Raw genomic sequence first — 25,134 nt, 5'->3', positions numbered from 1 at the left:
AGAAAACCTTCCAGATCCTGGAAAAGCACAAGATTTTGTGAAGAAATTCAATCAGGTTTTGGGTGATGATGAGAAACTTCGGTCCCAGCTTGAACTGTTAATTAGCCCTACATGTTCTTGTAAACAGGCAGATGTCTGTGTGGTAAGGAAATGGAAAAGCAAACTTTAATACCATAAATATTTGTGCTTAAAACTGCTACCTGGAATTAATGGTCACCTTAGTTACCTAAATATGGTTTTTACTTGTTTCTGATTTTCAGAAAATGCCTTTTCTATTAACCTGTAGAGATTAGGGAAAAGATAATTGCAATCATTATATTAAGAAAACATTAGCTTTATTACTTTCTGAGATTATAAGCATCAAGCATAATGTCTAAAAGACCAATTTATTTCTTCAAAATATTTTATTTCAAGTGCTTGTTTTTTGGTGGTGTTCCCAAACTGTCTTCTCACACCAATTCAGCTTTCAAGTATCAGCAAGTCATCTATTACCATCTGCATATTATTAATTTATTTTTCATCCTAGAATAGTATTTTGAGATTGCTTTTCTTTTTCTCATGTTATTTAACCACTTTGATAAAAATATACACATTAATATTAAAATATACTTTCCCAGACTCTGCCAAGCACCCCACAGATTTTTTTATGGTCTAAGGCAAAATAAGCAATATCATTGACAGAGATACAAAGATCACAAAGAGCATCTACAAACAGAAATAGACTTTTTGGGTTTTGTCTAATGGCTCAGAAGTTTTACAGGGAAGGGATCAGGAAAATTTTCTCATTGTTATGAAACCTAATGTACTGCAAGGTTACCCACAGTTTTCTGGATTACACTTGACAACAGACATATACATTCTGTGCACTGCACTTCACCACTTCACTCTTCCTTAAAGCTATTTTGGATCTAGGCTGCAATTCTTAAGAACACCTGAAGAATTCTTAACTATAAACCTATTTAAATAATTTTGTGAAGTGTGTCTGCTTTGAATGTAACGTGGCCTGGAGATGCCAACAGCACACCCCACCCCCCCACCCCCCCCCCCAAAAAAAAAAAAAAAAATTTCACTGATTATATAGACAATCTCTGTGGTAGAAAAAGTAACTATATTTTGCTTACTCAACATGTTAAAGAAATAAGTAAAATGAGTGTAATTCCTGTTTGTATCTAATGTTCTTGTAGAGGGAGATAGCCCGGAAACTTGCGAATCCTAAGCAGCCAACAAATCCTTTTCTGGAAATGGTCAAATTTCTTTTGGAAAGAATTGCCCCTGTACATATTGATTCAGAAGCCATTAGGTAAGTTTGAAAGATCATGAACAACTGACCATGAATTATTAAATTATGCTGGAAATAGCGAAAGAAAAAACATTTTTCTTGGTATTTAAATTGGTCTAGTACTAAATGTGTGAGTGAGTTGTAAATCAAAATTTTGTAGATGTATTCATTCCCAGCAACCTAGAGGATGCAACTTCTTTTGATGCTGCTTTGCTGTGCTGTCTGTAAAATGATTTTTAAAATGTAGCAGTTTATGGTGAAAACTCTATTTGTAGGCTTCAGGTGAAAACTATGAACATAATTTTTCACATAGTTCACTGCAGCACAGTCTTCCATATAGTATCTGAACAGCTTTTGTGGGATTGTGTAAGAGAATGTTTTGATTTCTTTTGAGATTTGTCTGGCAACCTAATTACATTCTGAAACTTCTACAAGTATGTGTTGATCTATTTCCACCAGCATGGTGGGGGTTTTTTGGATGGATTCCCCCCCCCCCGAAGAATTTGTTTTGCAGAAAGTGAAATTAGAAGGAAAAGGACTAATATAATATCTTGAAAATAGCAAAAACCAAACAGCAATGCCAACACCACCCCTGAAGGACTGTTACTTTCCATGTGTGTGTTGTGAAAACAGAATAATCTTGCTTGTATCTCCAGCCTTTAACATTGTTATACTTACTTCTTTGTTCCTTTTTGTATCTCTCATTTCAGTGCACTAGTAAAACTAATGAATAAATCCATAGAGGGGACAGCTGATGATGAAGAGGAGGGTGTAAGTCCTGATACTGCTATTCGTGCAGGGCTTGAACTTCTCAAGGTAATCTACATTAATGCAGCTGTAATGGAAGGGACAAAAGGGGCATGAGTAACAAATTAATATTAGCATGGATTTAGTAGTTATTGCTTAGATAAGTACTTTTTTAATGTATGAAACTGGTTATTAATAATCACATGAAAAGAATAATGGAAGAGATGGTTTGTTGGAAGAAGTATGTTTTGAAAAGGGTGCAGAGTGTTGAAATTTACATATTAAAGCAGAAATTGGTTTCTGCTTAGGGAAATTGTACAGAAGAAGGTGTAGAGGTAAAGTGAGAAGAGAAACAGGGAAACTGGGAGAGACATCTTTTTTAGGGTGTGTATGACACTGAAAGGAGAGTAAGCAGTTAGCTCAAGAGCTACCTTGAAGAGAAAAAAAAGGAACTTGTGTTCTCCGTGGTGCTGATAAGTGAAAGGAGGAGAAAGAAGGATTTGAAGTATCTGGAAAACAGTAGCCCGTGTTTTGTTTGTAGATGTCTTAACCTTCTTAGTTTCTGTTTTGCTCAGGGGCTATAGATTCTGGAGAAATTAAAATTTCAGTTCAGTTAAATTAGGTTGAAAAGAAGTGTTCTTAAATAGGTTACAATATAAACAAATACTCTTGAATAAGTGTTCATTTGAAGAAATGTGTTTTTATATATTCAAATAGTGCAGTATCTTACAAAATATTTGGAGGACAGGAGGACATGAAAAGCAAAACCTAGATGAATTTATTTGAAATTTATATATAATCTTCACAATGCAGTTATTGAATGTAATAGTTTCATATGGATATGTAACAGCTATTTATGGTGATGGTATATGACTATAAACATTCATCATTTTGTTTTTCTGATTATTCATTTACTATGAATAAATATATCTTTGTTTTAATGCGTGTCTGCAGGTTCTGTCCTTTACACATCCTACCTCGTTCCACTCTGCAGAGACCTATGAGTCTCTACTGCAGTGCCTCAGGATGGAAGATGATAAGGTAGCTGAGGCAGCCATACAGATTTTCAGAAACACGGGTCACAAAATAGAAACAGACTTGCCACAGATAAGATCGTGAGTATTGTTATGTGCTGCTTTTCATATCTGGAATTCTGCCCCTTGATAGTTTATTTAATGTGTTGCCCCTATCTAGTCCTGTTAATATGAACAGCTTCTTTTCCATGATTGTGACTTCCTTCAGCACCTTTCTGCCCATATCCCTTCATTTTTTAATTCTATGCTCTCACGCTTTTTATGTGTTTATTGAACATGTTAGGTACTTCTACAAAATCATATAATAGAGACATTAAAACCAGTGCATAGCAAATCTTTTAGGTTACAAAATAAGCAACAGCAAAAATGCAGCAAAGATATGATTGCTTGGCGTAATTTCTACTTATATCTGTCCTTCACACGATTTTTCCTGTCTTTGTAAGGAATGTAGATGCAATCTGTGATACAGTTAACAGCTCTGTTTGTTATTAAACAAGATGGGAAGCAAAATCTAAAAGCAAACATGAATTTCTAGCAAAGAATAATTTTGTCTGTCTGTAAGTTGTCATCAATTCATGCTGTACTGCTGATTAAAGCTGCATAATCGACTAGGTATTCTTCACAGACTATTAAATGCCTTGTGAGTAACATCTGAAACCTTAAAATCAGCCTGTCATTAACTAACTTGTCCAAACAATAATCACAGGTTTCAAGTTCTCATATATTGAAATAGTATTTTGGATCTTGCCATGCTAAAATGCAAAGTGTATACTTTTAAGTTTGCTGCAAATTAAAGCTGTAACCTCAGCAATTCTTCTGAATGGGGATCAGATTTTGGACAAAATAAAGTATTATAAATACAGGTATACGAGATGCATTTTATGACATTTGTAGGGGTAAAAAGAAAGAAAAGCCCAGCAGTCCACATTGTCAGTACAGTCCCCAGTATAGTCCTAAGTGTCTTTGGTTCCCTACCAGAATTTAATGAATACTATATTGCTGAGCTATATAATTTTCTCTCAAAGGATCTGGATGCTGACATTTTTTGACTTTGTGCCTTAGCCAGGTATTGGTGAAGTTTAGTCTGGGAGGTCTTAAAAATGTAACTGTCACAATGGAGGTAGCATCCTTGGCATGGTTTCCAAGCAAGTCAGGTTGGCATTTTGAAAAACCATGTCAGTGTTTACAGTTGACACAAAGAGAAATATTTCTGAGGACAAGTAGATGTTTCAGACTTCATATATTCAGAAATCTTTATCATAAATGAATGATCTGATACAATCAACAAGATAGTTTGTTTCAAAGGACCTTTTGTATTTTGGGGTTTTTTAAATGCTTCTGTGAGCAGGCGACTTGCTGTCACTTGAAGCAGCGTTCCCCAGCAGCAGCTCAAGTTCGTCTTTCTTGTATAGGAAATGAATAAGGGGTTTTGCACCAGTTCATGGACAAAGAGTACCATATGACTTGAGACCCTGATTAAAGTACTGGCCATGCTCAAACAGAGCCTGTGGACCATGTGTAAACTTGTAGATGTAAACATGTAAAGTGCATGTCAACATTTCAGGTTTCACCTTTTGCAGATTTGTGTCACTTTGGGGTGTGCTAAGATGTGGTTTGTAACTGCTGCACCAAGGCCTGGCAAAGACACTTTAATGTACATGTACTTAACACCATGAAAGCTGTAGGTTAGGCATTGAAGCTTATGTTAACTGTACTGTAGGGTTTACTGAATTCTGTCCTGTTTTGGCTCTTAATCAAATTTGTGGAATCTTGGCAGGTTTGAGAAAAGGTTTTTTTACTTCAGGATATTGTTAACATGTTTCTCAGTGTCTTTGGTTTGGTTTTGGATTTTGTGGGGATTTTGAGGAAACTGAGGATTGATCCTTGCAACCCAGCAAGTTGCTCTTTAGCCTCAATTGCTGATTTTGATTACGTAGAATATGTCAGCAGGCTGCTGAATAATACATTTACTGAATACTATAAAAGAGCTTTTCAAGAAAGCTGGAAAATTTTTGGGGATGTTTCTGTGTCCAACTCTTTTAGGAAGCTTTTCGTGTTAGTTCCTGGGTAAGTTGCAGGGTGAACCTGCTGAGTTAGTGTCTCAGCTGCTGAGCTCTGAGGGGACATGCCTACCTTCCAGCACTGCCTGGGGAGTGACATTGAACAGTCTGACCTACCTGGACCTGGTATCGGGATTGGCTTCTGCCCTGCACTTTCCTTCATGCCTTCTGATCAGCAGATAGATTGCAGGAGATTTAAAATCTCACAGCAAAGCAGTTGTTTACTTGGGTATATGTTGAGTATATGATTAAAAGTTCTGTAAACACACTGATGTTCAGTGGTTATTCTTAGCTTTCACAGATTTTCTTCAGCCCTGTCATTCCCAGACTTGGATAGTAAGTCCACAAATTCATCCTACCTGAAATTGTCATGTTGCCCCCACCTTAGATTTGTCTTCCTAAATAGCTTTATTTTGATCATTATTTTCTTCTACATTTGATTTTTTTTTTTCCCCTGTGGGCTGTTTCCTTCTTGTGTGTGTACAGTCAGATATTCAAATATTGCTAAATACAGTTCCATCCGGTTTTTTTACTTCGATTGTGATATTTCCTGAACAGACTTCAAAGGACTACTTGATTTATAAAATAGTGATGATAGATTTATGTGTGTGAAGATACTTATTTTTTTGTAGATTACAAATTGCATTTTGAAGTATTCTATTTACTGTTCACACAGAACACTAATTCCGATTTTGCATCAGAAAGCAAAAAGAGGCACTCCTCATCAGGCAAAACAAGCTGTTCACTGTATACATGCCATATTTTCAAATAAAGAAGTACAACTTGCACAGATTTTCGAGGTATGTGTTGTCTTTTTGTTTTTAAGATTGATTTCTGTTATTAATTTAAACTAGTATTTAAAATTAATTCCTACTGTTTATTAACAGGTAACAGTTTATGGGGTCAGGAAGCCTGCAGGTGTATGGTAGTTAAGTCATTAATTTTACAATCGCAAGTTATTAATATTTGTGTCTTAAAATCACAATTTACTAATATTCACATGTCTGATAGTTGAAGGTTTTTCTTTTTATCTGCATGGGAGAAGTTCGGGAGAAGTAAGCTAAATATGCTGGCCATATCCACAGCAAATCCCAGGGGGACATGTTCAGGAGATACTAAATGAGAGATAACATGCCCTGCTGTCAAGCTATATTGAATTACCCAGCTGTAAGGTCTTTACACATACAGCTTTGCTTCACTAAAGCAGTTGGTGCAGAGCAACTTGGCTGTAAGCTCAAACATCGGCTTACTGCTCACTTACTGCTTCCTTAGAAAAGTTATTAAGCAAAAAGACTTTCTATACAGAGCAGTTTATTACTTCTCACTGTAGTCTTTTAAATAATAACATTATTAATCTGCACTTGTAAAATAATTTTGATTCTAACTCTTGGCTGTCTTTGAGCCTGTGCATAATTTATAAGTGCGAAAAGCTTAGGCTTGCAGGGTTTGATTTCTGTTTAGACTTCTGTGAGAGTGCTTGTTTCCTCCCTAATACCAGAATCTGGTGCAGTGGTGTAGAGTGATACAGGAATTATCCTGGTGACTGTTACCTGGAAGGTAAATACTGACAGTTAATAGAAATAAATGTCTCTGGTGGCTTCCAAGGTTTTGGCTGCTGTTTGTTACTATTGGCAGTTGGGATTCAGGTTTTCACAACTTCACAACAAAATTAAGTCAAATATGTTTTTTCCCGTGTCACTCATGTTTGAATGTATTTCATGTTAAAATAAGAAGAGAGTATAGAATTTGTTTTGCCCTTACCTGAGATTTTTATTTACTCTGTGGAATAGGAAATTGTGTTCTTTATACTTCTGATTGCTAATTTTATTAATTATTTTGGAAAAACAGTGGAATAAGTAATACAGCAGTAAAATAAACTCTTTTAAGACATGTTAATTTATTATCTGAACCTGAATTTTGAATTTTTAAAAATTTTTCCTTCCCCAGCCTCTTAGTAGAAGTTTGAATGCTGATGTACCAGAACAGCTTATAACTCCCTTGGTCTCTTTGGGTCATATTTCTATGTTGGCTCCAGACCAGTTTGCTTCTCCAATGAAATCTGTGGTTGCCAATTTCATTGTGAAAGATCTCCTAATGAATGACAGGGTAAGATTATTAAGATTATCTTTTTTTTTTTTTTTTTTCCTTTTCTGTAAGTGCTTATTATGCTGTTTGCCTGTTATTAACTCTGTGGAGAATAGAGGGTTTTTTTGTCAAACCAGTCTATAAAGTAATGTTCTGTAATTGCATTATAAAAGGTATTTTTTTGTAAAAGAAAGCCTAATCCACTACTTTCTTCTATTTTTACTTCTTCATTTTCTGTATGGATTGAACCAGTTTGTATACTTACATGAATTTCTATAGTCAACAGGTGAGAAAAATGGAAAATTGTGGTCTCCAGATGAAGAAGTCTCTCCAGAAGTACTAGCAAAGGTGTGTTATCTACTGACAGCAATAATGTGTACATCAATGCAAAATTTACTCTTCTTCAAGCTGTGCAATGGGGAATATTAGAATAAGTCCCTTCAAGTGTTTTTGTATTAGTCCTATTAGAATATTTTTGTGGGTTATACACAAAACTGATAAAACTGATAGAAACTATGCATTCTGTTGTCCACACTTACTGATATTAATTATTCAGAGTATTGAGAAGATCAAGAATTTCAAAAGTTTAGTTTTCCTTACAAGACAGGTGATTTTAACTTCACTCATTTATAAACAGATTTGAAATAAATTGAGACTCCGATGAATGGGAATCTAATTATGGACATGTCTAGGAATTTTTATCTAGTTGCTTTTACTTTTAATCATATATCAAATATCCTGCATCCTTTGCAGATGCAAATCTGCAAAGGCAGTGGACCATAGTTGTTGTCTCCTGAGGTCAAAAATACTACTGCTTCTTCGTCACTCTAAATATTCAGTGCTTCATTCTGTTCCTTTAAAAATGTATCAGCTCTAATATACAGAAATCTATAACAATTTCAATTTGACAACAGTAGGTTTTAGTAACATACCAACTCTGATAAGTAAGTTGATTGTTGATTTGTTTGTGTGCAATAGGTGCAAGCAATTAAACTTTTGGTACGCTGGTTGTTGGGTATGAAAAACAACCAGTCAAAATCTGCTAACTCCACACTCCGGTTGTTGTCAGCTATGCTCGTCAGCGAAGGAGACCTGACAGAACAGAAGCGAATCAGGTCAGATTTTGTTCCTTACAAACTTCCATAAATTTTGTTTTAGAATTTCAAAGAATGTTGGTTCTTTTAGAGTGCTTGTGGAATGTTAAGGTCAGCACCATGTTGGCTACAGATCTGATCAGAGTAGTAATATTAGGAGTGGAGTGGCAGCATGAAATTGTTAGATACCCCCTTTCTTGCAATTTGCTAATACCTACAGAGTTTCAAATTAGATTATTTTCCTAGTAAAAGGCATTGTAGAGAGTAGAATGCCTGCAGAGATTATCTTTGAAAGCAATTGAGTGATAGCCACCTCCCAAACATGTTAGATTCTATCTTGGGTGGAGCTTCTTCATTCCGACATTGAGGTAGCTGCACCTCAACTTCATCCTGAGGGTGAAGGAAGGAAAGAGAGAAACTATGGCAAAAGCGTTGCTTTCATTTAGACAGTGGTAGGAAAACAAGAAACTTGACTCATCTACTTTGAGTAAAACAATGAAATGAAAGTTTTTTTTGTGGGGAAAGTAAAGCACTTCATTTTTCACAAATTTGGTAGGGTTTATTTAGCTTGATCTGGAGCTGTGTTACTGGGACTTTATTGATTGGTCATTGATCTTGTAAAAAGAAGAAATTGAGACACGCAGGTAATTTAAGGATACTTGTGGTGTGCTGTGATTAATTATTTGGGGTTTTTCTCCGCCATGTTTAGTAAATCAGATATGTCTCGACTGAGATTAGCTGCTGGTAGTGCAATAATGAAGCTTGCACAGGAACCCTGTTACCATGAAATAATTACCCCAGAACAGTTCCAGCTCTGTGCTCTCGTCATTAATGTAAGTAACTGCATTAGAATTGAAGTGACCCTTAATTAAGTTCCGAGTCCTTATGTCTGAGCTTTTGTTGCTGCTACAAAGTATATTCTGTACCTCACTGCAGCTTTCACAAGAGTTATGCAGTTTCAATTTCAAATGTTTATAGTGTTGCTTCTGTTCATAGTTTTAAAAAGCCTCCTTATAATTCTACCTTGAATGCCTTTTTTATTTTTCCATAAGACCAGGATTTTGATGGTTGCACTTTCATTATTTATGTTGCTGTAGGATGAGTGCTACCAAGTGAGGCAGATATTTGCCCAGAAGCTGCATAAGGCACTTGTGAAGTTACTGCTCCCTTTGGAATATATGGCAATCTTTGCTTTGTGTGCCAAAGACCCTGTGAAGGAGAGAAGAGCACATGCCAGACAGTGCTTGCTCAAAAACATCAGTATACGAAGAGAATATATTAAGCAGAATCCTATGGCTAATGGTTAGTATTTCACTAAATTCTTTAAGAATACAATAATACTAAACTGGAAGGAATAGTTATTAAACCTTAAGCAACTGGCTTTTCTGAAGAAACACTATAAGTTTAATCGGTTTTCTCATCTTTATATTAGACACCGTCAAATCTAAATTTATTTAGTTCAGTATTAGCACAAACTATAAAATACTCCACTGTACATTGCTGAGAATTATGGATATAAAATACAGTTCTCTTATGGTTGTAGTTGTTTTGCTCAAAAACCAAAATTTTGTGTAGAAAGACATGTTCATTTTTTTAAATGATTAATTAAAAGTAAAGTCAGTTGGAAGAACATATAAGTCAAAACTTTACATTTTGTGTTTGAAAGAGTTGTACTTTGAAAAAGTTTTTCTTGTGATGCACGTGTATGTGTGTAATATAGAAGCAATTTTTTGTTGTTGTTACTGTAGAAAAATTGCTGTCCTTACTGCCTGAATATGTGGTACCATATATGATTCACTTACTGGCACATGATCCAGATTTCACAAAACCTCAGGATATTGATCAGCTTCGTGACGTCAAAGAGTAAGTGTCAAGTGATTCTAGAAATCTTATGCTGAGAATTGTTTTGCACTTGGAAAGAAACTGATTAGGAAGAGGAAGAAACTAATTAGGAAGAAAAAATATTTGTTTTATCAACAGTGTCTTGCAACCCAGTAAATGGAAAATGGAAATATGGAGCACTAACGATGGGAAAAAGGCATCAACAACTGCTTAGCAGTATATTCTGAAAGCCCAAATAGTAACCTGTAGGTCATACTGTAGCATACCAAATTATGAGTTGTGTATGCTTCTAAAGTAATGATTTTAGGGTCTTGTCTTTGTGCCTAGGATGTCAAGTAATGTTAATTAAAACATTTTGGAACTTTTAAAATAGGGTGCTTCTCCAAGACTTGAAAACAGTGAGGCTAGGTAGGTCCTGCCTCAGTGGAAACTTATCTTCCCCTTCTATGCTAGCCTACTAAAATTCATTCTAAGTTTGCTGCTGACTTACCATTTGCACTATCCATCAGCAGTGCAGGCTTTGTACTGATTGATGTATTCAGCACAGATTACTGTGTACAGTACTGTCATACTTGGCAGGAGCTTGTTCTGTACTATTTCCACATTCAGACCTTCTTGTGTGCCTCAAATAATATTTCATAACTTAATTAAACTTCTTTTACTCCTTATGCCTTGCAGTGAGTTTATGTTATGTCTCCCACCACACAGCTCTGGTTTTAGTGTTTTAGTTTTTTGTTGTAGTAATTTTTGATGAAACTGAGCTTTGTTGGTTCTGTATTAGGCATGTAAAACCACTATTATCATTATCCAAAAATAAATTCTCTTTTGACACCAATAGACTAGTTCAGATCTTAATGCTTTTTGCACCTTCACTTCTCACAGTCCGATTCTTTCTCTAAATGAAAAGCTTGGTGTGTTCTGATTTCCAAGTTACTTGACTCACATCTGAATCAGGTGTGAATTCAAGATTTTTTTACCTTACCAACAAGTCTACATTTTGTCCCAGCAATCTCTGTTCCTGGCAACATCTGAAAGCATCCTCCAGCATGTACTTCATCCAAAATGCATGGGAACAAGTTCTGATTTGCAGTCACTGAGTTAATACTTTCTTTGAGAAACACTTTCTAGTGTGTAGAGCTTTTTTGGACAGTCCTTGTATAGCTTTTCTTTGCTGTTGAATTTCCTCCCTCATGTTTGTCACAGACTGGCTGAACTAGCCAGAAGGGACTGCTCCAAACAGAGAAATACTCTGTAGGGGAATTTTGGCAGGAATACTTCTCTGAAGAGTCTCCTGAGATATGAGAAAAATGTTTTCCATTCAATGTGATACAGTGTTTCTTTTAACAGCTCTGAATTTCTTAGTGTTCACTTTAAAGTGTTAACATAGATGCTTGCAAAGTTGGAAGAACAGGCTTTGCAGTGTATTTTTTAGGTGTCTCCCTAGTTGGTCTTGGTTTACATGGCCTAGATACACTGGTGCGCAGTAAATGCATACTTAGCAGTTCCTGAACCATTATCTATGATACTTACTGCTACTGAAGAAGTTTTTTAAGCTTATCCTGCAGGGTTATGTTTGGGGTTGGTTGTTTTTATCTTTATACTGTCTCAAGCATCTTTCTCTTCCTAATTCATGTTCTGAAATTACTGAAATGGATACAAAGAATGGCTTTATGTAACTGTGTTCCTCTAGGTGCATATTTTTTTATATAAAATCCACTTGGTGTTTTGGACAGGTCTTGTTCAGAGTTGATAATTATTTACGTAATTTGCTGGCTTGATGAGAAAGTCAAGCTATTGAATTTGACATGAGTTAACTGGGATTACCAGAGTATAATGTGTTATTGGTAGTAATCTTGGGGTAATACTGCATTTTGCAGAACCTGGGTCAGGGCAGTATATTACTGGTCCTGTATTCATCCTATTCAAAATACTTGAAAACAGTGGATAGATGGATGTAAAGCTGTCTAACAGATTGATTACTATAGCCTTTGTAGCTCTTGGATGCATGTCAGACTAGAGACATCTTAGTTTCCTGAATATCAGATAGCTGTGTAAGTATTTTGATGGAGCATTAGCCTCTGAGCTTTTGAGGGAAATGTTCCTTCATTTCTTTCATTACAGTTTGTACCAGGTAAGAAGATGGGTGCTTTTGTGAACAGGGAATTTGTATGTCTTTCCCAACTAAGTACTATTTTACCTCACAGTGACTGTTGACCCTCTAACCATGTGCAGTGGTAAAGCTTAATAGCAAATGATAGCATGGATGGACCAGTTGGGCTTTATATCTAGTTGACAAATTTTTAAAACAAACTTTCAGTCAAAATTAAATGTAGTCTCACTTTAAGTAAGCTAGATTTAAAGGAAGAAACCTAGGAAGCCTAGTTCCATTAAGTCTTACCTGGGAGAATTTTCCTCCCATATAAAACATTAGGAAGAATCTGACCTGCTTTTTGGATCTCCTCTCCTATTTGAACTGCAGTATTAATCCACCTTGTGTGCATAACTGTCTAGCAGCAGCATGATTTGTTCAAGCCTGCCTTGAGTGTGCTCATGGTCCACTGTTGACAGGGACCTGGTGTTCAAGGTATTGATTACAGAATTTCATTTGGGTGATGATAGCACCAGAATTACTGTTTCTTTTCATATGTGGAAGAGAAAAAAGTTGATTGGCTGGGCAGTATTTACAGATGTAATAATAAGCACACTAATTTGGCAGGTTTACTCAAAGGGGTAAAATTAAGACTATGTGTGGTAAAAATCTAGACTCTGTTTACACCATTATATGAAGTTGCCTGTTTATGTCTTCAAATTTATTTTGGTTTCTTAAGAAAAAGCTAGTACAGCTAACTAAATTTTGTAAAACTTTGCTTTATGTAGGAGCTGTAGTATAAAAGCTGGAGTGTAATTGCTTGTGGTTTTGTGGCTTTTTAGGTGCCTGTGGTTCATGCTTGAAGTTCTAATGACAAAGAATGAAAACAATAGCCATGCCTTCATGAAAAAGATGTCAGAAAACATCAAGCTTACCCGAGATGCTCAGTCTCCTGATGAGCCAAAGGCCAATGAAGTAAGAAATGCAGTTGAGATTAGTGCTGGGTGATGAGCTGAAGGTTTCACAAGCAGTATTTGCAGGAAGTCTGAAACAGCTAGCTTTGACATTTTTATGGTTTTTGAAAGACACTGCTAATTGCAAGCACTGTCTATATGTTTCAAATCTCATTCTTGCAAAACCTTGCCGACCTCAGCCAGTACATAATACCTGCATTTTTAAAAAGTATTCCTGCTATTGCCTGCCTTATTTTAACAACTGCCTAGTTTCCTCACATAAGTAATCTTCTGCTGTTGGGGGAGGAAATACTGCATTATACAGTTATTGTTAAACCCATTAGTTTCTAGCAGAGATGAGAAACCATTTAATGTGATTTGATAGAGCAAGAGCTTCAATTGTACAGCATAATCATGTAAAGTATTACTACATTTTATAAGTAGTATTATGAAAAATGAGGACTTCTCCATGTGTTTTGAGACCCAGCAGTATGGTTTATGATATAATTTTTTAAAATGTCCTTAGTGGTGGTTGTTTAAACACATATTTTAAACTTTTTTAACTACTGCATTCTTTCTACACTGTAAAAACAGTGAGTAATTCTTAAAGCATGTTCTTCTTTTTTTTCTTCAGAAACTCTACACAGTATGTGATGTAGCACTATGTGTAATCAACAGCAAAAGTGCTTTGTGCAATGCAGATTCACCGAAGGACCCTGTATTGCCAACCAAATTTTTTACACAACCTGAAAAGGTAAATTTGTTGATTTTATTTCCGAAATAATAAGGGGAAATAGTTTTGTTGTTTTTTTTTTTTTTTTTTTTTTTTTTTGATGATTGAGAGCTGGTTATCTCCATAAGATAATGAGTGGGAAAATGCATATTTTGTTATCAGCAATTAATTTTTTAATGTCAGCTCTATGCTGTGCTGTCTCTATTATGAACACATGACAGAAATGTTTGTAACCAGGTGAGAGCTAATTGGAATTAATGCTGATATGTTGGCATGTATTGCTGAATCATTTCATTAGTGTGATTTACAAGTGCATCTGACTATATGACAACATGTGTATTTTCTCACTGTATATGTGAATTAGAATGCAAATCAGAAAAAAAAAGGGACATTATGTTACTCATGATATGTTACTATCTGTCAGTAGCTGTTGGGCTATTCTGCTTGCTGTACAAGTTGTTCCTCTTATTACTAGTTTTGGCAAGTGCAGCTCTGCTGTCAGCAATGGCACTACTGCTCTCCAAGAGACCTGCTTCTGAAGAGTGTAAGGGGAGCACAAGTAAATTCTCTGGACCAGACCTGATGTTTAGTTGTCCTGGAGAATGTACTGGCTGACATCTTTCAGTGCCCTAGGCTGTTAATTAACAGCCTTTCCAGGGTCTGTTTAAGCAAAATTAGTTTTCTATTTAATTGTGAAATGGCAGATGCCATGTAACAGTGAGCTGGTGCCTTTATTCAGTTACAGGATTTCAGTCTGTGTAAACTCCGATACTCAGTGACAAAAGTAACAACTTTCAGCTTGTTTAGAGAAAATGGCACCTCTCTTCCGCTGTTAAGACTTTCATTAAAAATGTACAAGTGAACAAATAGGGAGAGCAATTTTGCATAATTTCAAAAAATTCTTGTCAGTTTCATCCCAATTTCAGATATGGTATACGATCATTCAGTAATGCTCACTGCAAATCTCCACCAAAATACAAGTTTGACCTATTTTTGTTAGATTGATTCATGGTCAGCAGGTTGCATGGTGTGAATTATGTGTAACTCTTGATAATTGCATCTGAGTAGTTAGTTGAGTGTAGTATATAGAAAAAAAAACAAGGACATGAGATTGAGACATCAAATACAAACTAATTTTTATTTTTATGCAGGATTTCTGCAATGACAGGAATTACATTTCAGAAGAGACAAGGGTTCTTCTTTTGACAGGAAAGGTACTGTATTTTGACAAGTTGCAAGTCTTTGACTATTACTTGTGATTTTTAGAGTGTTCTGGACTGTTACAGTTTTAAAATTATATTAAGAGTTCATGTACATTGATTTGTAACTCTTTTGTTTGACAACATATAATTAATTTGTTGAACATGATACCCGATGAGTACACAACACCAAGATTGTTAATCTGTGCACTGAGGTAGAGGGTCTTGATTGCAGTTTCTTCTATTACTGAAGTAAGCTTGGCGTAAAGTTATGATGCATGTAGAGAATTGTGATACCACTAGCATTGCTGATCTTAAATTTTCAGTTGTAGTATTTTTAATATAGTTTTTAAGGCTGTCAAATTCAGCTGCAAATGTCTATGCACTTTTGGACATCTATTTCAGAGAGTCCCAGCTGGAGACGTTCTGTGATTCTAACATCCTTTATTTGCAAAGCAAAGCACCTCTGGGAGAGGATTCTCAAAACATGATGCAGAATCAGGTTGGGTACAACAGTAGGAGATAGCACAGAGTCATTAAGGTTGGAAAAGACCTCCAAAATAATTTATTCTAGCCACTGACCAAACACCACCGTATCAACTAACCACAGCAGTAGATGCCATATTGAGTATTTCTTCAATACTTCCAGTGATGGTGACTCTACCACATCCTTGGCCAGTCTGTTCCAATGCCTGACAGTCCTTCCAGTGAAGGAATTTTTCCTGATTTTCAACTTCCTCTGGCACAGCTTGTAGCCATTTCCTCTTTTCTGTCTTTAGCTGCCTGGGAGAAGAGGCCACTCCCCACCTGGCTACAACCTCCTTTCAGGCATTGTAAAGAGTTTTAAACACATCCAGCTCCCTCAGCTGCTCTTCATAAGATTTCTTCCAGACTCTTCAGCACTTCCATAGCACTTCTCTGGACTCACTCCAGCACCTCAATGCCCTTACAGTGAGGGACCGAGAATTGGGAACAGGATTCAAGGTGTGGCCTACCAGTGCTGAGTAGAGAGGGGCAGTCGCTGCCCTGGTCCTGCTGGCCACACTGTTGCTGACATAGGCCAGGATGCCATTGGCCTTGGCCACCTGGGTACACCCTGGCTCATGTTCAGCAGCTCTCAGCCAGTACTCCCAGGTCCTTTTCCACTGTGCAGCTTTCAAGCCACTCTTCAAGCACTGCCTGGGCTTGTTGTGACCTAAGGACCTGGCAGGGGGCCTTGTTGAACACCACAGCACTGGCCTTGGCCAATTGATCCAGCCTGTCCAGGTCCTTGTGCAGAGCCCTTGGCCCTCCAGCAGAGAGTGCTGCCACTCACTTGGTGTCATCTGTGAACTAAGTGGGCACTCAGTCCTGTAGTTCAGATCATCAGCAGTGGTACTAAACAGGACTGGGCCTAACACTCCCTTAGGAACACCAGTAGTGACCGGCCACTGCTGAATGTAGCACCCTTCACCACCACTCCTTGGCCACCCAGCCAGCTCTTAACCCAGTGAGGAGTGCAACTGTCCACACTACATGCTGCCAGCTTGTCCAACGTTAAAAGCTTTAGTGAAGTCCAGGTAGACTACATCCCAGAGCCTTTCCTCATCCACTAGGTAGGTTATCTGATCATGAAAGGAGATCAAGTTGCTCAAGCAGGACCCATCTTTCCTAAATCCATGCTGGCTAGGCATGTTCCCCTGTACACACCATGTGATCACACTCAAGATAACCAACAGATCATCCATAACTTTCCTGGCTGCCAAGATCAGGCTGACAGCCCTGTAGATCTCCTAGATCCTCCTTCTGGTTTTCTTGTAGATTGGCATCATAGTGGCCAACCTGCAGTCATCTGGGACCTCTCCAATTAGCCAGGACTGATGAAAAATGATGGAGTGGCTTGGTGAGCTTTTCCATCAGCTCCCTCAGCACCCATGGGGATCCCATCCAGCCCCATGGACTTGGAAGTGTCAGAGTGGCTCACCAGGCCACTAGCTACTTCCTCCTGAATTGCAAGGGATCTGTTCTGCTCCCTGTCCCTGTCTAGCAGTTCAGGGCTAGGTAACCCAAGTATAACTGACCTTTCTGTTAAAGAGGCAAGGCATTAAATCCCTCAGCTTTTTCCTTGTCCTTGGTTACCATGTTCCACTCCATGTCCAGTAAAACATTGAGGTTTCCCTTGGCCCTCCTTTTGTTAATGTATTTGTAAAATTTTTTTATTGTCTTCCATTGCAGTGGCCAGCTTGAGTTTTAACTATTACATTTTTATATATGTTACATTTTTATATTACTTTTCTGCATATAATTATATAAATATGATTAAGAAGTAAACACAATCTCTTTGGGGTTCTCTGATGCACTTACAACGTTTTAGATCTTGCTGTGGCTGATGACTTGACCCGTGTGCTCAGGCTGAGTAGGCAACAGGAAGTTTTATATTTTGTCCCTGGAGAGCAGTCAAGGAAGTTTTCATAAATGGCATACAACATTCTTCATATATTTTTACATTTCCTTAGAGGCCAAGTTAATAAATTAAGATATTCCCTAGAAGAAAATATAATTCCTGTGGGTGAAAGTTATGATGGAGCAGACAGGAGAAAGATATTACAGATGCTGGAAAACATTGGCTAGCAAAAAAAGCAGCAATCTCTGTAGAAAAGGCTTGTTACTGGACACATGTTCAGTGACTGCATAATCCTAGTGCTAATTCTGCATGGTATTTACTTAAGCATATTATTATTTTAATACAGTAATTTTTTTGCTCTATTTACTGAGTAGCTGAGTTTAATGCATGTCCAAAGAAGGAAAGCAAAATGAGTGAAGTGTCTAGAACCACAAGTCTTATGAGGAGCAGCTGAGGGAACTGGGGTTGTTTATCATTCCCCCTAGACATAGTGTTGCAACACAGGGGTCTGGGGGTCCCAGGGCCCATCATTGGTATTGAAGACAGAGGCAAAGATGGAGTTAAATATTTCTGCTTTGTCCCCTCCTGCTTGTGAGGTGACCAGCCTCATCAAGTAACGTCCCCATGTTATCTCTGATCATCCTTTTGCTTTTGACATATCTTAAAAAGCCCTTTTTGTGACCTTTATGGTGCTGGCCAACTTGAAGTCTAATCAAGCTTTGGCCACAAGAATTTTCTCCTTGCAATGGTAGACAGCATTTCTGTAGTGTTGCCATGTTGTCTGTCATTGCTTCCAAATACTGTATACTTCTTGTTTTCTGCCTAAGTTCCAGAAGAACATCCCTGCTCAGCCAGGTTAAATTTCTGCCTCACTTGCTTGACATCTTACACTTTGCAATTGCCTGCTCCTGTGCTTTAAGAGATGGTTGCTAAAAAGTGACCAGCGTCCATAGATCACAGTACCTTCAAAAGCACATTCTCAGAGCACCCAAAAGTCTTACAGCACCCAAAGTCTGCTGTCCCCCACATACAGGGCCAAGGTTGTCCATAAGGCCAAGGGCAGTTGATCCAGAAGGTCCTGTAATTCCTTGTAGAATTATGCATTGCTAGTAGCGTCCTGGCTGGGTGGTCAGTAGTAGACTCCCACAACAACATCTGCTTTATCTGCTTTCCCATTCATCCTTACTGTCCTGGTTCAGGGCACATTTGGGAGAGAACCCCCAAAGAGGTTCCTCTAGGAAGCAGATTCAACCGGCCCCTCCCCGCAACCGGTTTGGGAAAAAATACCTCCTTGGAGAAAAGTGGGAAAAACTGTTTATTAAACCAAAAAAACCTAAACAATATTAAACAATAAAACCTCAACCAAAAAAAGAGAGACAAACTCAGAAAGTTCCCTCCATGGGTTGCAGCTGGGCTTGCTCAGTCTCTTATCAGTCCCTCTGGCGCTGGAAATGCCACAGCCCAGGCCCGGCCCAGTGGGCCACAGGTGCGAGCTGCCGGTGCTCTCCTGGTGTTCAGTCCAGAGCAGGTTTGAACAGGTCCATAGAAAAGGAAAAAGACACAGTCCAGGGAACTTCTTTGCCTCAGCTAGCTAAAACTAACTAAAAGCAGAGGAGAGATCTGTCTCGCTGTCTGTCCGTCTGCAGACAACACATTTCAGGAGCAGGAATGTGGAGGAGTGAGTGTTGTTTCTGAAAACAAACTGCACACTTCTCCTTCCCCCCTCTTCACTCCTGGAACAAGTCCTAAAGGTGCAAATCTTATTATTCAGCATAAACAGAAAGATGATTGGGGATAAAAGCATCATACAGTCAACCCAGGACACTTAACCCAGAGACTCTCAACTCTAATATTGCCTAACATTTTGGCTTTTGTTGAGACTTCTCCAGCTGCTACATCTTCAAAGCATTGAGAGAGAGAAGAGCAGTTGATGAAGTGCTCTTAAATTACAAGTAAAAGGATAAACAAGGTTTTTGAAGTAAAAACAAGGTTAGTAGCTCTAAACTGATGGCATTGTGATCAAGACTGTTAGCCCAGGAAAAGTGTTTTTAAATACCCAAGCAAATATTTGTAAAATTAAATATGTATCTGAAGTTTGCATTTTTTAAGATATAAACATTTTTTTTCTAGCCAAAACCAACTGGTGTATTAGGTACAGTAAACAAACCATTATCTGCAACTGGAAGGAGACCTTATATTAGGACTACAGGATCAGAGACTGGAAGCAGTGTAAACTCTGAGCTGATGAGCTCTTCTGCAGGAAACAGATCAAGGTACAGAAGTCCAACATTTCTTTCATCAGCTCTTCACTTAATGGTGTTCACTGTGCTTGCAAGTTTTAGGACAGGAGATGATTTGGTGTGTGTGCTAAATGTTGGAAGAGTGTCCTTATTTTGTGTGGTTTTAGAAAATGTAATAGCTCTCAATAGGTAAAATCTCCATACTTGCTTTTTGGTTCTGTTTGTGTGGTTGGTGTTTTGATGTATAAATCAAGATTAATTCTGACTGGAAACAAAAAAACTTTTTTGATATAGATTGGATATTCTGATATGTGTAAGATAAAGTATGATAAAAAGAGCTTGTTGAAGCAGCCAGGGTCTCAGTGGAATGATGCAACATATGATGGTAATACTCAGTGTTTCTTCTAGCAAATATTATTTTTATATTGATGCGGAGTTTTAAAATTTGTTGTAAATCTGGAGACACAGTTTATACTTTCATATTTTCATATTGTTCAGTTTGGTTTGGAATTGATTACCTGACTAAAATAAAGGGTTAAAGAAAGCAGAGAAAGTCAACTCTAGCTGCTATATTTCATAAGACCAGAGGGAAGTATAACTGTTCAAAATTTATTCTGTAAAGTGTGCATGATAGAAGTTGTAATACTCTTACTTTTTTCTTTTGTGTTCTTTTGTTTTCTGTGAAGTTGGGGCATTATTGGTGTTTATTATTCTTCACTACATTTTCCAGTACTGGCTCTTTCTATCTGGAAAAAGAACACAGCCTGTTTTAAAGCTCTGGTCCTAAGTTTGCAAAAGTCATTATACAGTGGTGTATCTATGGTAAGGGATTTGGCTCAATGACCAGCCAATTCCTTTCAGACCTTTTCCCAGTTCTGGGAAATAAAATCTGTGTGTGGAGTCTGGCAAATTCAATTGTTTTTAAACTAATTTAGCCTATTGCATTGATTCCCCTTACCTCCTTTATTTTACCCCCAATAATTCAAAACGTTTTTCTTCTTTTTGATATATTTTTATTACGTCTTCCATGATGTTCCCAGGGAACAAAGTTCAGATATATCAGAAACTGGAGTCAGTGAAAATGATGAAAATCCTGTGAGGATTATTTCAGTCACACCAGCAAAGACAGAACCTGTGAAAAACAAGGTATGTCCAGGGATTTTATGGACTGATGTCTGTAATACGCTTGACATTGGGGGTTTTTTCAGTACACAGCACTGCAGGTAGTCTCTGAGGAACTGGTAACATCCAGTTTCATTTCATATAGTTGTGTCAGTTTTCTAGCCTGACAGAGGACCCCACATCTTCAAAATAGCCATTTATTTTACCCAGCACTCATTTGAATGGATATCATTCTTCTCTACAATTCTGAAGTATTCCTGCATTTATCCTGCGTTTTCCAGTACAAGTAACAGGTGAGCCTGGGACTCAGAATGAAAGTTTACATCAGTAGTAGCTTCAACTGAAATTACTGCCAAGAAGATGTCAAGTGGTCCTACAGCATGAAATAAACGTCTAACTTTGAATTTTGTCACAACTAAAATATTAATTTAAAAATATATTGTATGGTTCACCCCCCTTCCATTAAAGAGAGAACACCATGTGTAAATCATAATGATTTTTTAACTTATAAAACATACAATAGCATAAATTTTAACACAGTTGAGTCCTGTACCTGGGATAGATTAAACTCAAGCAGCTGTACCACATGCTGGGATCTGCCTGGTTGGAGTGCAGGTTGTCTGGAAGGACCTGGGGGACCATCCCCAGTGGATAACCAACAGAGCATGAGCTGGCTGTGTGCCTTGGCTGCAGTGAGGACAGCAAGCTGTGTCCTGAGTAGTCAGCAGATAGAAGGATGTGGTTATTCCGCTCCATTTGGCATTCATTAGGCCATACCTGGAGTATCGTATCCTCCCCAGTTTGATGCAGATACTGAAAAACTGGAGGAAGCCTTGCAGGGGGGGCACCAAGATGATTAAGGCATGGAAAAGTTATTGTGGGAATAAAGGTTTGAAGTGTTGGGTTTGTTCAGCTTAGAGAAGAGAAGCCTTGGAGACAATCAATCAGTCTTTCAACATCTAAAAGGTATTTATGGAAAAGATTGATGGAAAGAAGTATTCTCAAGGCTGCTTGCTGGAAGAACAGCAGGCTACTAGAAGTTGCTTCGGGGGAATTCTGTCTGGATGCAAGCAGGAAAAAAAGTACAAAAAATCCCCAAAACATTGTGGAGAAATTTAAACACTGGAACAGACTGTCCAGAAAAGTGGTGGATTATCAGTGTTCATGGCTTGAACTTGCCAGGGCCCTGGATAATCACTGAGGCCCCACTGTCAAGATGTTTGACAAGATGGTTTTTGAAGATTGCTTCCAACCTAGATGATTCTGCGATTTAAAATAGATTTTTGTAATAATGTAGGGATATGTAGTTGATTTAGCGTTTTAAAGAAGTTAGATATCTCCTTAATTTCTTTTTATTAGATTAAATCAGAGTAATAAGCAAGTGTTTTGTATTTGTATAATTATACAGAAAAATTAGGCAAAGCACATATAAAGTAAATCTTCAAAAATGCTTTCTAGGTTCTTGAAGTTGAAATTTCAGAGAATCTGAAGTTTATATGAATAGCAATTGTAAGTGTCTACTATGAAGCTTCTGGAACAATAGTGAAGGTTACAGATTGCCTGACTGATTTGAACACATAAGAAATAATAGTAGAATATTTAACAAAAAAAGTCCTTGGTTCAGATACAGCACATAGAATAGTGGCATTGGTTTGTTTGAAATTGCTAAGTCATTCCAGCCATACTTCTTCAGTATCCTTTTCTCTATCCCTTCTCCTGGCTGGCTTGGAAGTCAGTGTTTGAATGCAGGCTTAGCATCCAGTTACTTCCTCTTTGATTCCATATGAACACTGCTCTGTGTAGAGAAGTACATTGTTAATTCTTTCTGTTTCACATATACAAACACCTTTTCATGGTATTCAATCACTTCATTACCTTGTTCAGTGTGTGGAGATGAACATGCATGTAGGCCATACCTATTCAGACATGATGAAGAATTAACAAACATAGCAAGTTCATTTTTAGTGTGATCTCACTTTTTTATTCCCTTGAGTTTTTCTTTACTGGCACTTAGGTCTTCAATAAACTGCACCTTTACTGAATGCTGGTCTCAAATTTTGCATGTATGGAAGTAAATAGTAAATACTCCTGTACTGAAATAATTATTTTGCTCCTCAGTTTTCTTTTGTCATTTGACAAAGAGACAGTAAAAGGACCTTGTCCAGAAAAATGATAATGGGAGGAGCTCATAAAGATAATTATTCTTATTGTAATCTCTCTCACACCACTAAAAGATAGATTGTGTGCAATTACTAACATTACACACAATGTAGAAAATACTTTTGCAAGGATAAGGTCCAAAATCCCATTTAGTAAAACATACTGCTAAGTCTAAGACCATGTGATGTGTTTTCATCACAATACTTAACTTAGAATTTTAAAAACTCATGTTTCTGATGGAAGGAGGTAGCAGTTTGGGTTTGTCTCTGGGAATCTTTTTTCTTCACATTCATGATTTTTATTTTCTAGGAGATTAATTCTGATCAGACAACACAAGGAAATAGCACTGAACGTGGGAAAAAAAGAACAGCAACAGCATCTGGAACTGAGAATATTCATCAAAAAGCAGAAGAAAAAAGTGTAGAAGAAACAGGCCCATCGCTTGCAGCAAAAACCAGAAGAGGGCGACCAACCAAACCAGAACCTCAGGGTACTAGTGCAAAAAACGAGGAAACAAATAAACCACCTGTCAGGGGAAGGAAGAGGGCAGCAGCCAACCAAGAAGGTCCAGGGAGTTTGGAGGCAGGTAATGCCAAAGCACCAAAACAGCAAGACACAGCAAAAAAGCCAGCAGCAGCACAGAGACAGATTGATCTACAGAGGTAAAAATAAATAATTAAATGCATGGGGGGTGTGTGTGTGTGGGGGGGAGTTCTTTCCTGTCTAAAGTCAGACCCTGAGTTTACAATTATAACAGACCTAGCATAGTTAAGAAGGGCACAACTAAACCACAGCAGATGTTGCAACCATATGTTACATTGAATTCTATTTTCCAAAGTACCTGGGCAGCTGGAATTGGAAAAAATAATTTTTTTGGTCAGAACAGGATAAATTTCACCTGTTTTCACCAAATGTTATTTTTATGTATTCTGGTTCCCCTTACTAGAATTGCTGTCTAAAGGAACTAAGAGTTGATAGTGTTTCAGTGCATTCATTAATGCCAGGCATGTGGGCATTTGGCTACTCTGCTGTGCTTCCCTTCACTGATAGCAAAGGCTTGGAAACTAACTGTCTTTAATGCACAGGAAAATTTGTAATGCCAACTGTAGCTATTTTCTGGTATTATTCTAACATTATGTTTTAATGTTAGCAGTACTGTAATGTCTATTTTAAGTAACTGAAAATTAACATTTCTAACTTTGTAAACTACAAACCAGCATTTGGATGATAACCTGGGCTGCTTTAGTGTTTAAACTTGTTGACTGGTTTACAGTACAAGTAAATCATAATGTACATTAACATGAGAAGCTTTTTTGCTGGACCTGGTACATAATTAATGCAAAAGAATCCAAAGTGGGAGAGCAACAAGGTCTGCAAACCAGTGTGCTCTAAGGAGTCACAAATTAATTAAAGAAAGAATCATTGGAATAGTTTCTTTCTGGAGATTTGTAAGTTGAAGATCTTGCAGAGAACCTTGAACAAAAATAGTTTTACCTTTTGTTCCCAGAGTAAGCTTTATACACCAGTAAAATGTTCTGTCAAGAGTGTACTGCCTTGCGATGCTTGTTTAATATGTCACATTTCTTCAAGTCTTCAAAAGAACAAATAGCACTGTCCATAGTCTTTAATATGCTACTGTATCAGATAACATCTTTAAAATGTGTAATATCTCAAGTGTTTCTTGGACAAAATACCAAAACATTGTTAACGTTTTTCAGAAGCGAGGTGCTTGGAAGTGATGGAGATTCACTGTTGGAGATAGACTCAAGTTCAGAATACTCTCAAAATGCAATGGATCTTTTTAAGGCCTGTGGGAGCAGCCAGGAAGATACTGAGGATACAGAGATAGCAGAGGGAGGCTTCCTTAAGGTGTAGCAGGCATCTTATATAGGACAATTCTCTGTTTTTACTTCTTTATTGTAGTTTGTACAGTAAGAAATCAAAGAAATTTGTGTGTAAAAAAAGCTCTAATGGGTTTTTTGCTTTTAAGTAGACATGTACAAGTTACTGTAAATATTTGGAAAACATTTGAAGTACTGCCTATTCTGAAGTAAAATGGGCTATTTTTAGAAACCTTGTTAATTATAGTTAATTAGATCAAGTTACTGTTCTTG

General features: G+C 37.4%; 1 protein-coding gene across 2 annotated transcripts in view; it reads left to right on the top strand.

Annotated features, from left to right (window-relative positions):
• Positions 1-25,134, top strand: part of PDS5A (PDS5 cohesin associated factor A) — a 78,957-nt gene that overhangs the window by 52,307 nt on the left and 1,516 nt on the right. The window contains exons 16-33 of one of the 2 annotated variants that reach the window (XM_085577800.1): positions 3-142; positions 1,185-1,300; positions 1,990-2,095; positions 2,981-3,141; positions 5,797-5,920; positions 7,068-7,226; positions 7,485-7,553; positions 8,184-8,320; positions 9,009-9,132; positions 9,397-9,601; positions 10,048-10,162; positions 13,073-13,205; positions 13,818-13,937; positions 15,068-15,130; positions 19,629-19,771; positions 20,779-20,884; positions 23,330-23,682; positions 24,739-24,889. In XM_085577800.1, the coding sequence (XP_085433926.1) occupies positions 3-142; positions 1,185-1,300; positions 1,990-2,095; positions 2,981-3,141; positions 5,797-5,920; positions 7,068-7,226; positions 7,485-7,553; positions 8,184-8,320; positions 9,009-9,132; positions 9,397-9,601; positions 10,048-10,162; positions 13,073-13,205; positions 13,818-13,937; positions 15,068-15,130; positions 19,629-19,771; positions 20,779-20,884; positions 23,330-23,682; positions 24,739-24,889 (2,525 nt within the window). The remainder of the gene's footprint in view (positions 1-2; positions 143-1,184; positions 1,301-1,989; positions 2,096-2,980; positions 3,142-5,796; positions 5,921-7,067; positions 7,227-7,484; positions 7,554-8,183; positions 8,321-9,008; positions 9,133-9,396; positions 9,602-10,047; positions 10,163-13,072; positions 13,206-13,817; positions 13,938-15,067; positions 15,131-19,628; positions 19,772-20,778; positions 20,885-23,329; positions 23,683-24,738; positions 24,890-25,134) is intronic. The other variant, XM_021533194.4, reaches the window with a different exon arrangement.

The sequence above is a fragment of the Lonchura striata genome, chromosome 4 (genome assembly GCF_050655825.1).
Source record: "Lonchura striata isolate lonStrDom1 chromosome 4, ASM5065582v1, whole genome shotgun sequence".
In the NCBI taxonomy this organism is placed as follows: Eukaryota; Metazoa; Chordata; class Aves; order Passeriformes; family Estrildidae; genus Lonchura; species Lonchura striata.
This window is presented reverse-complemented; position numbering and strand designations above follow the sequence as displayed.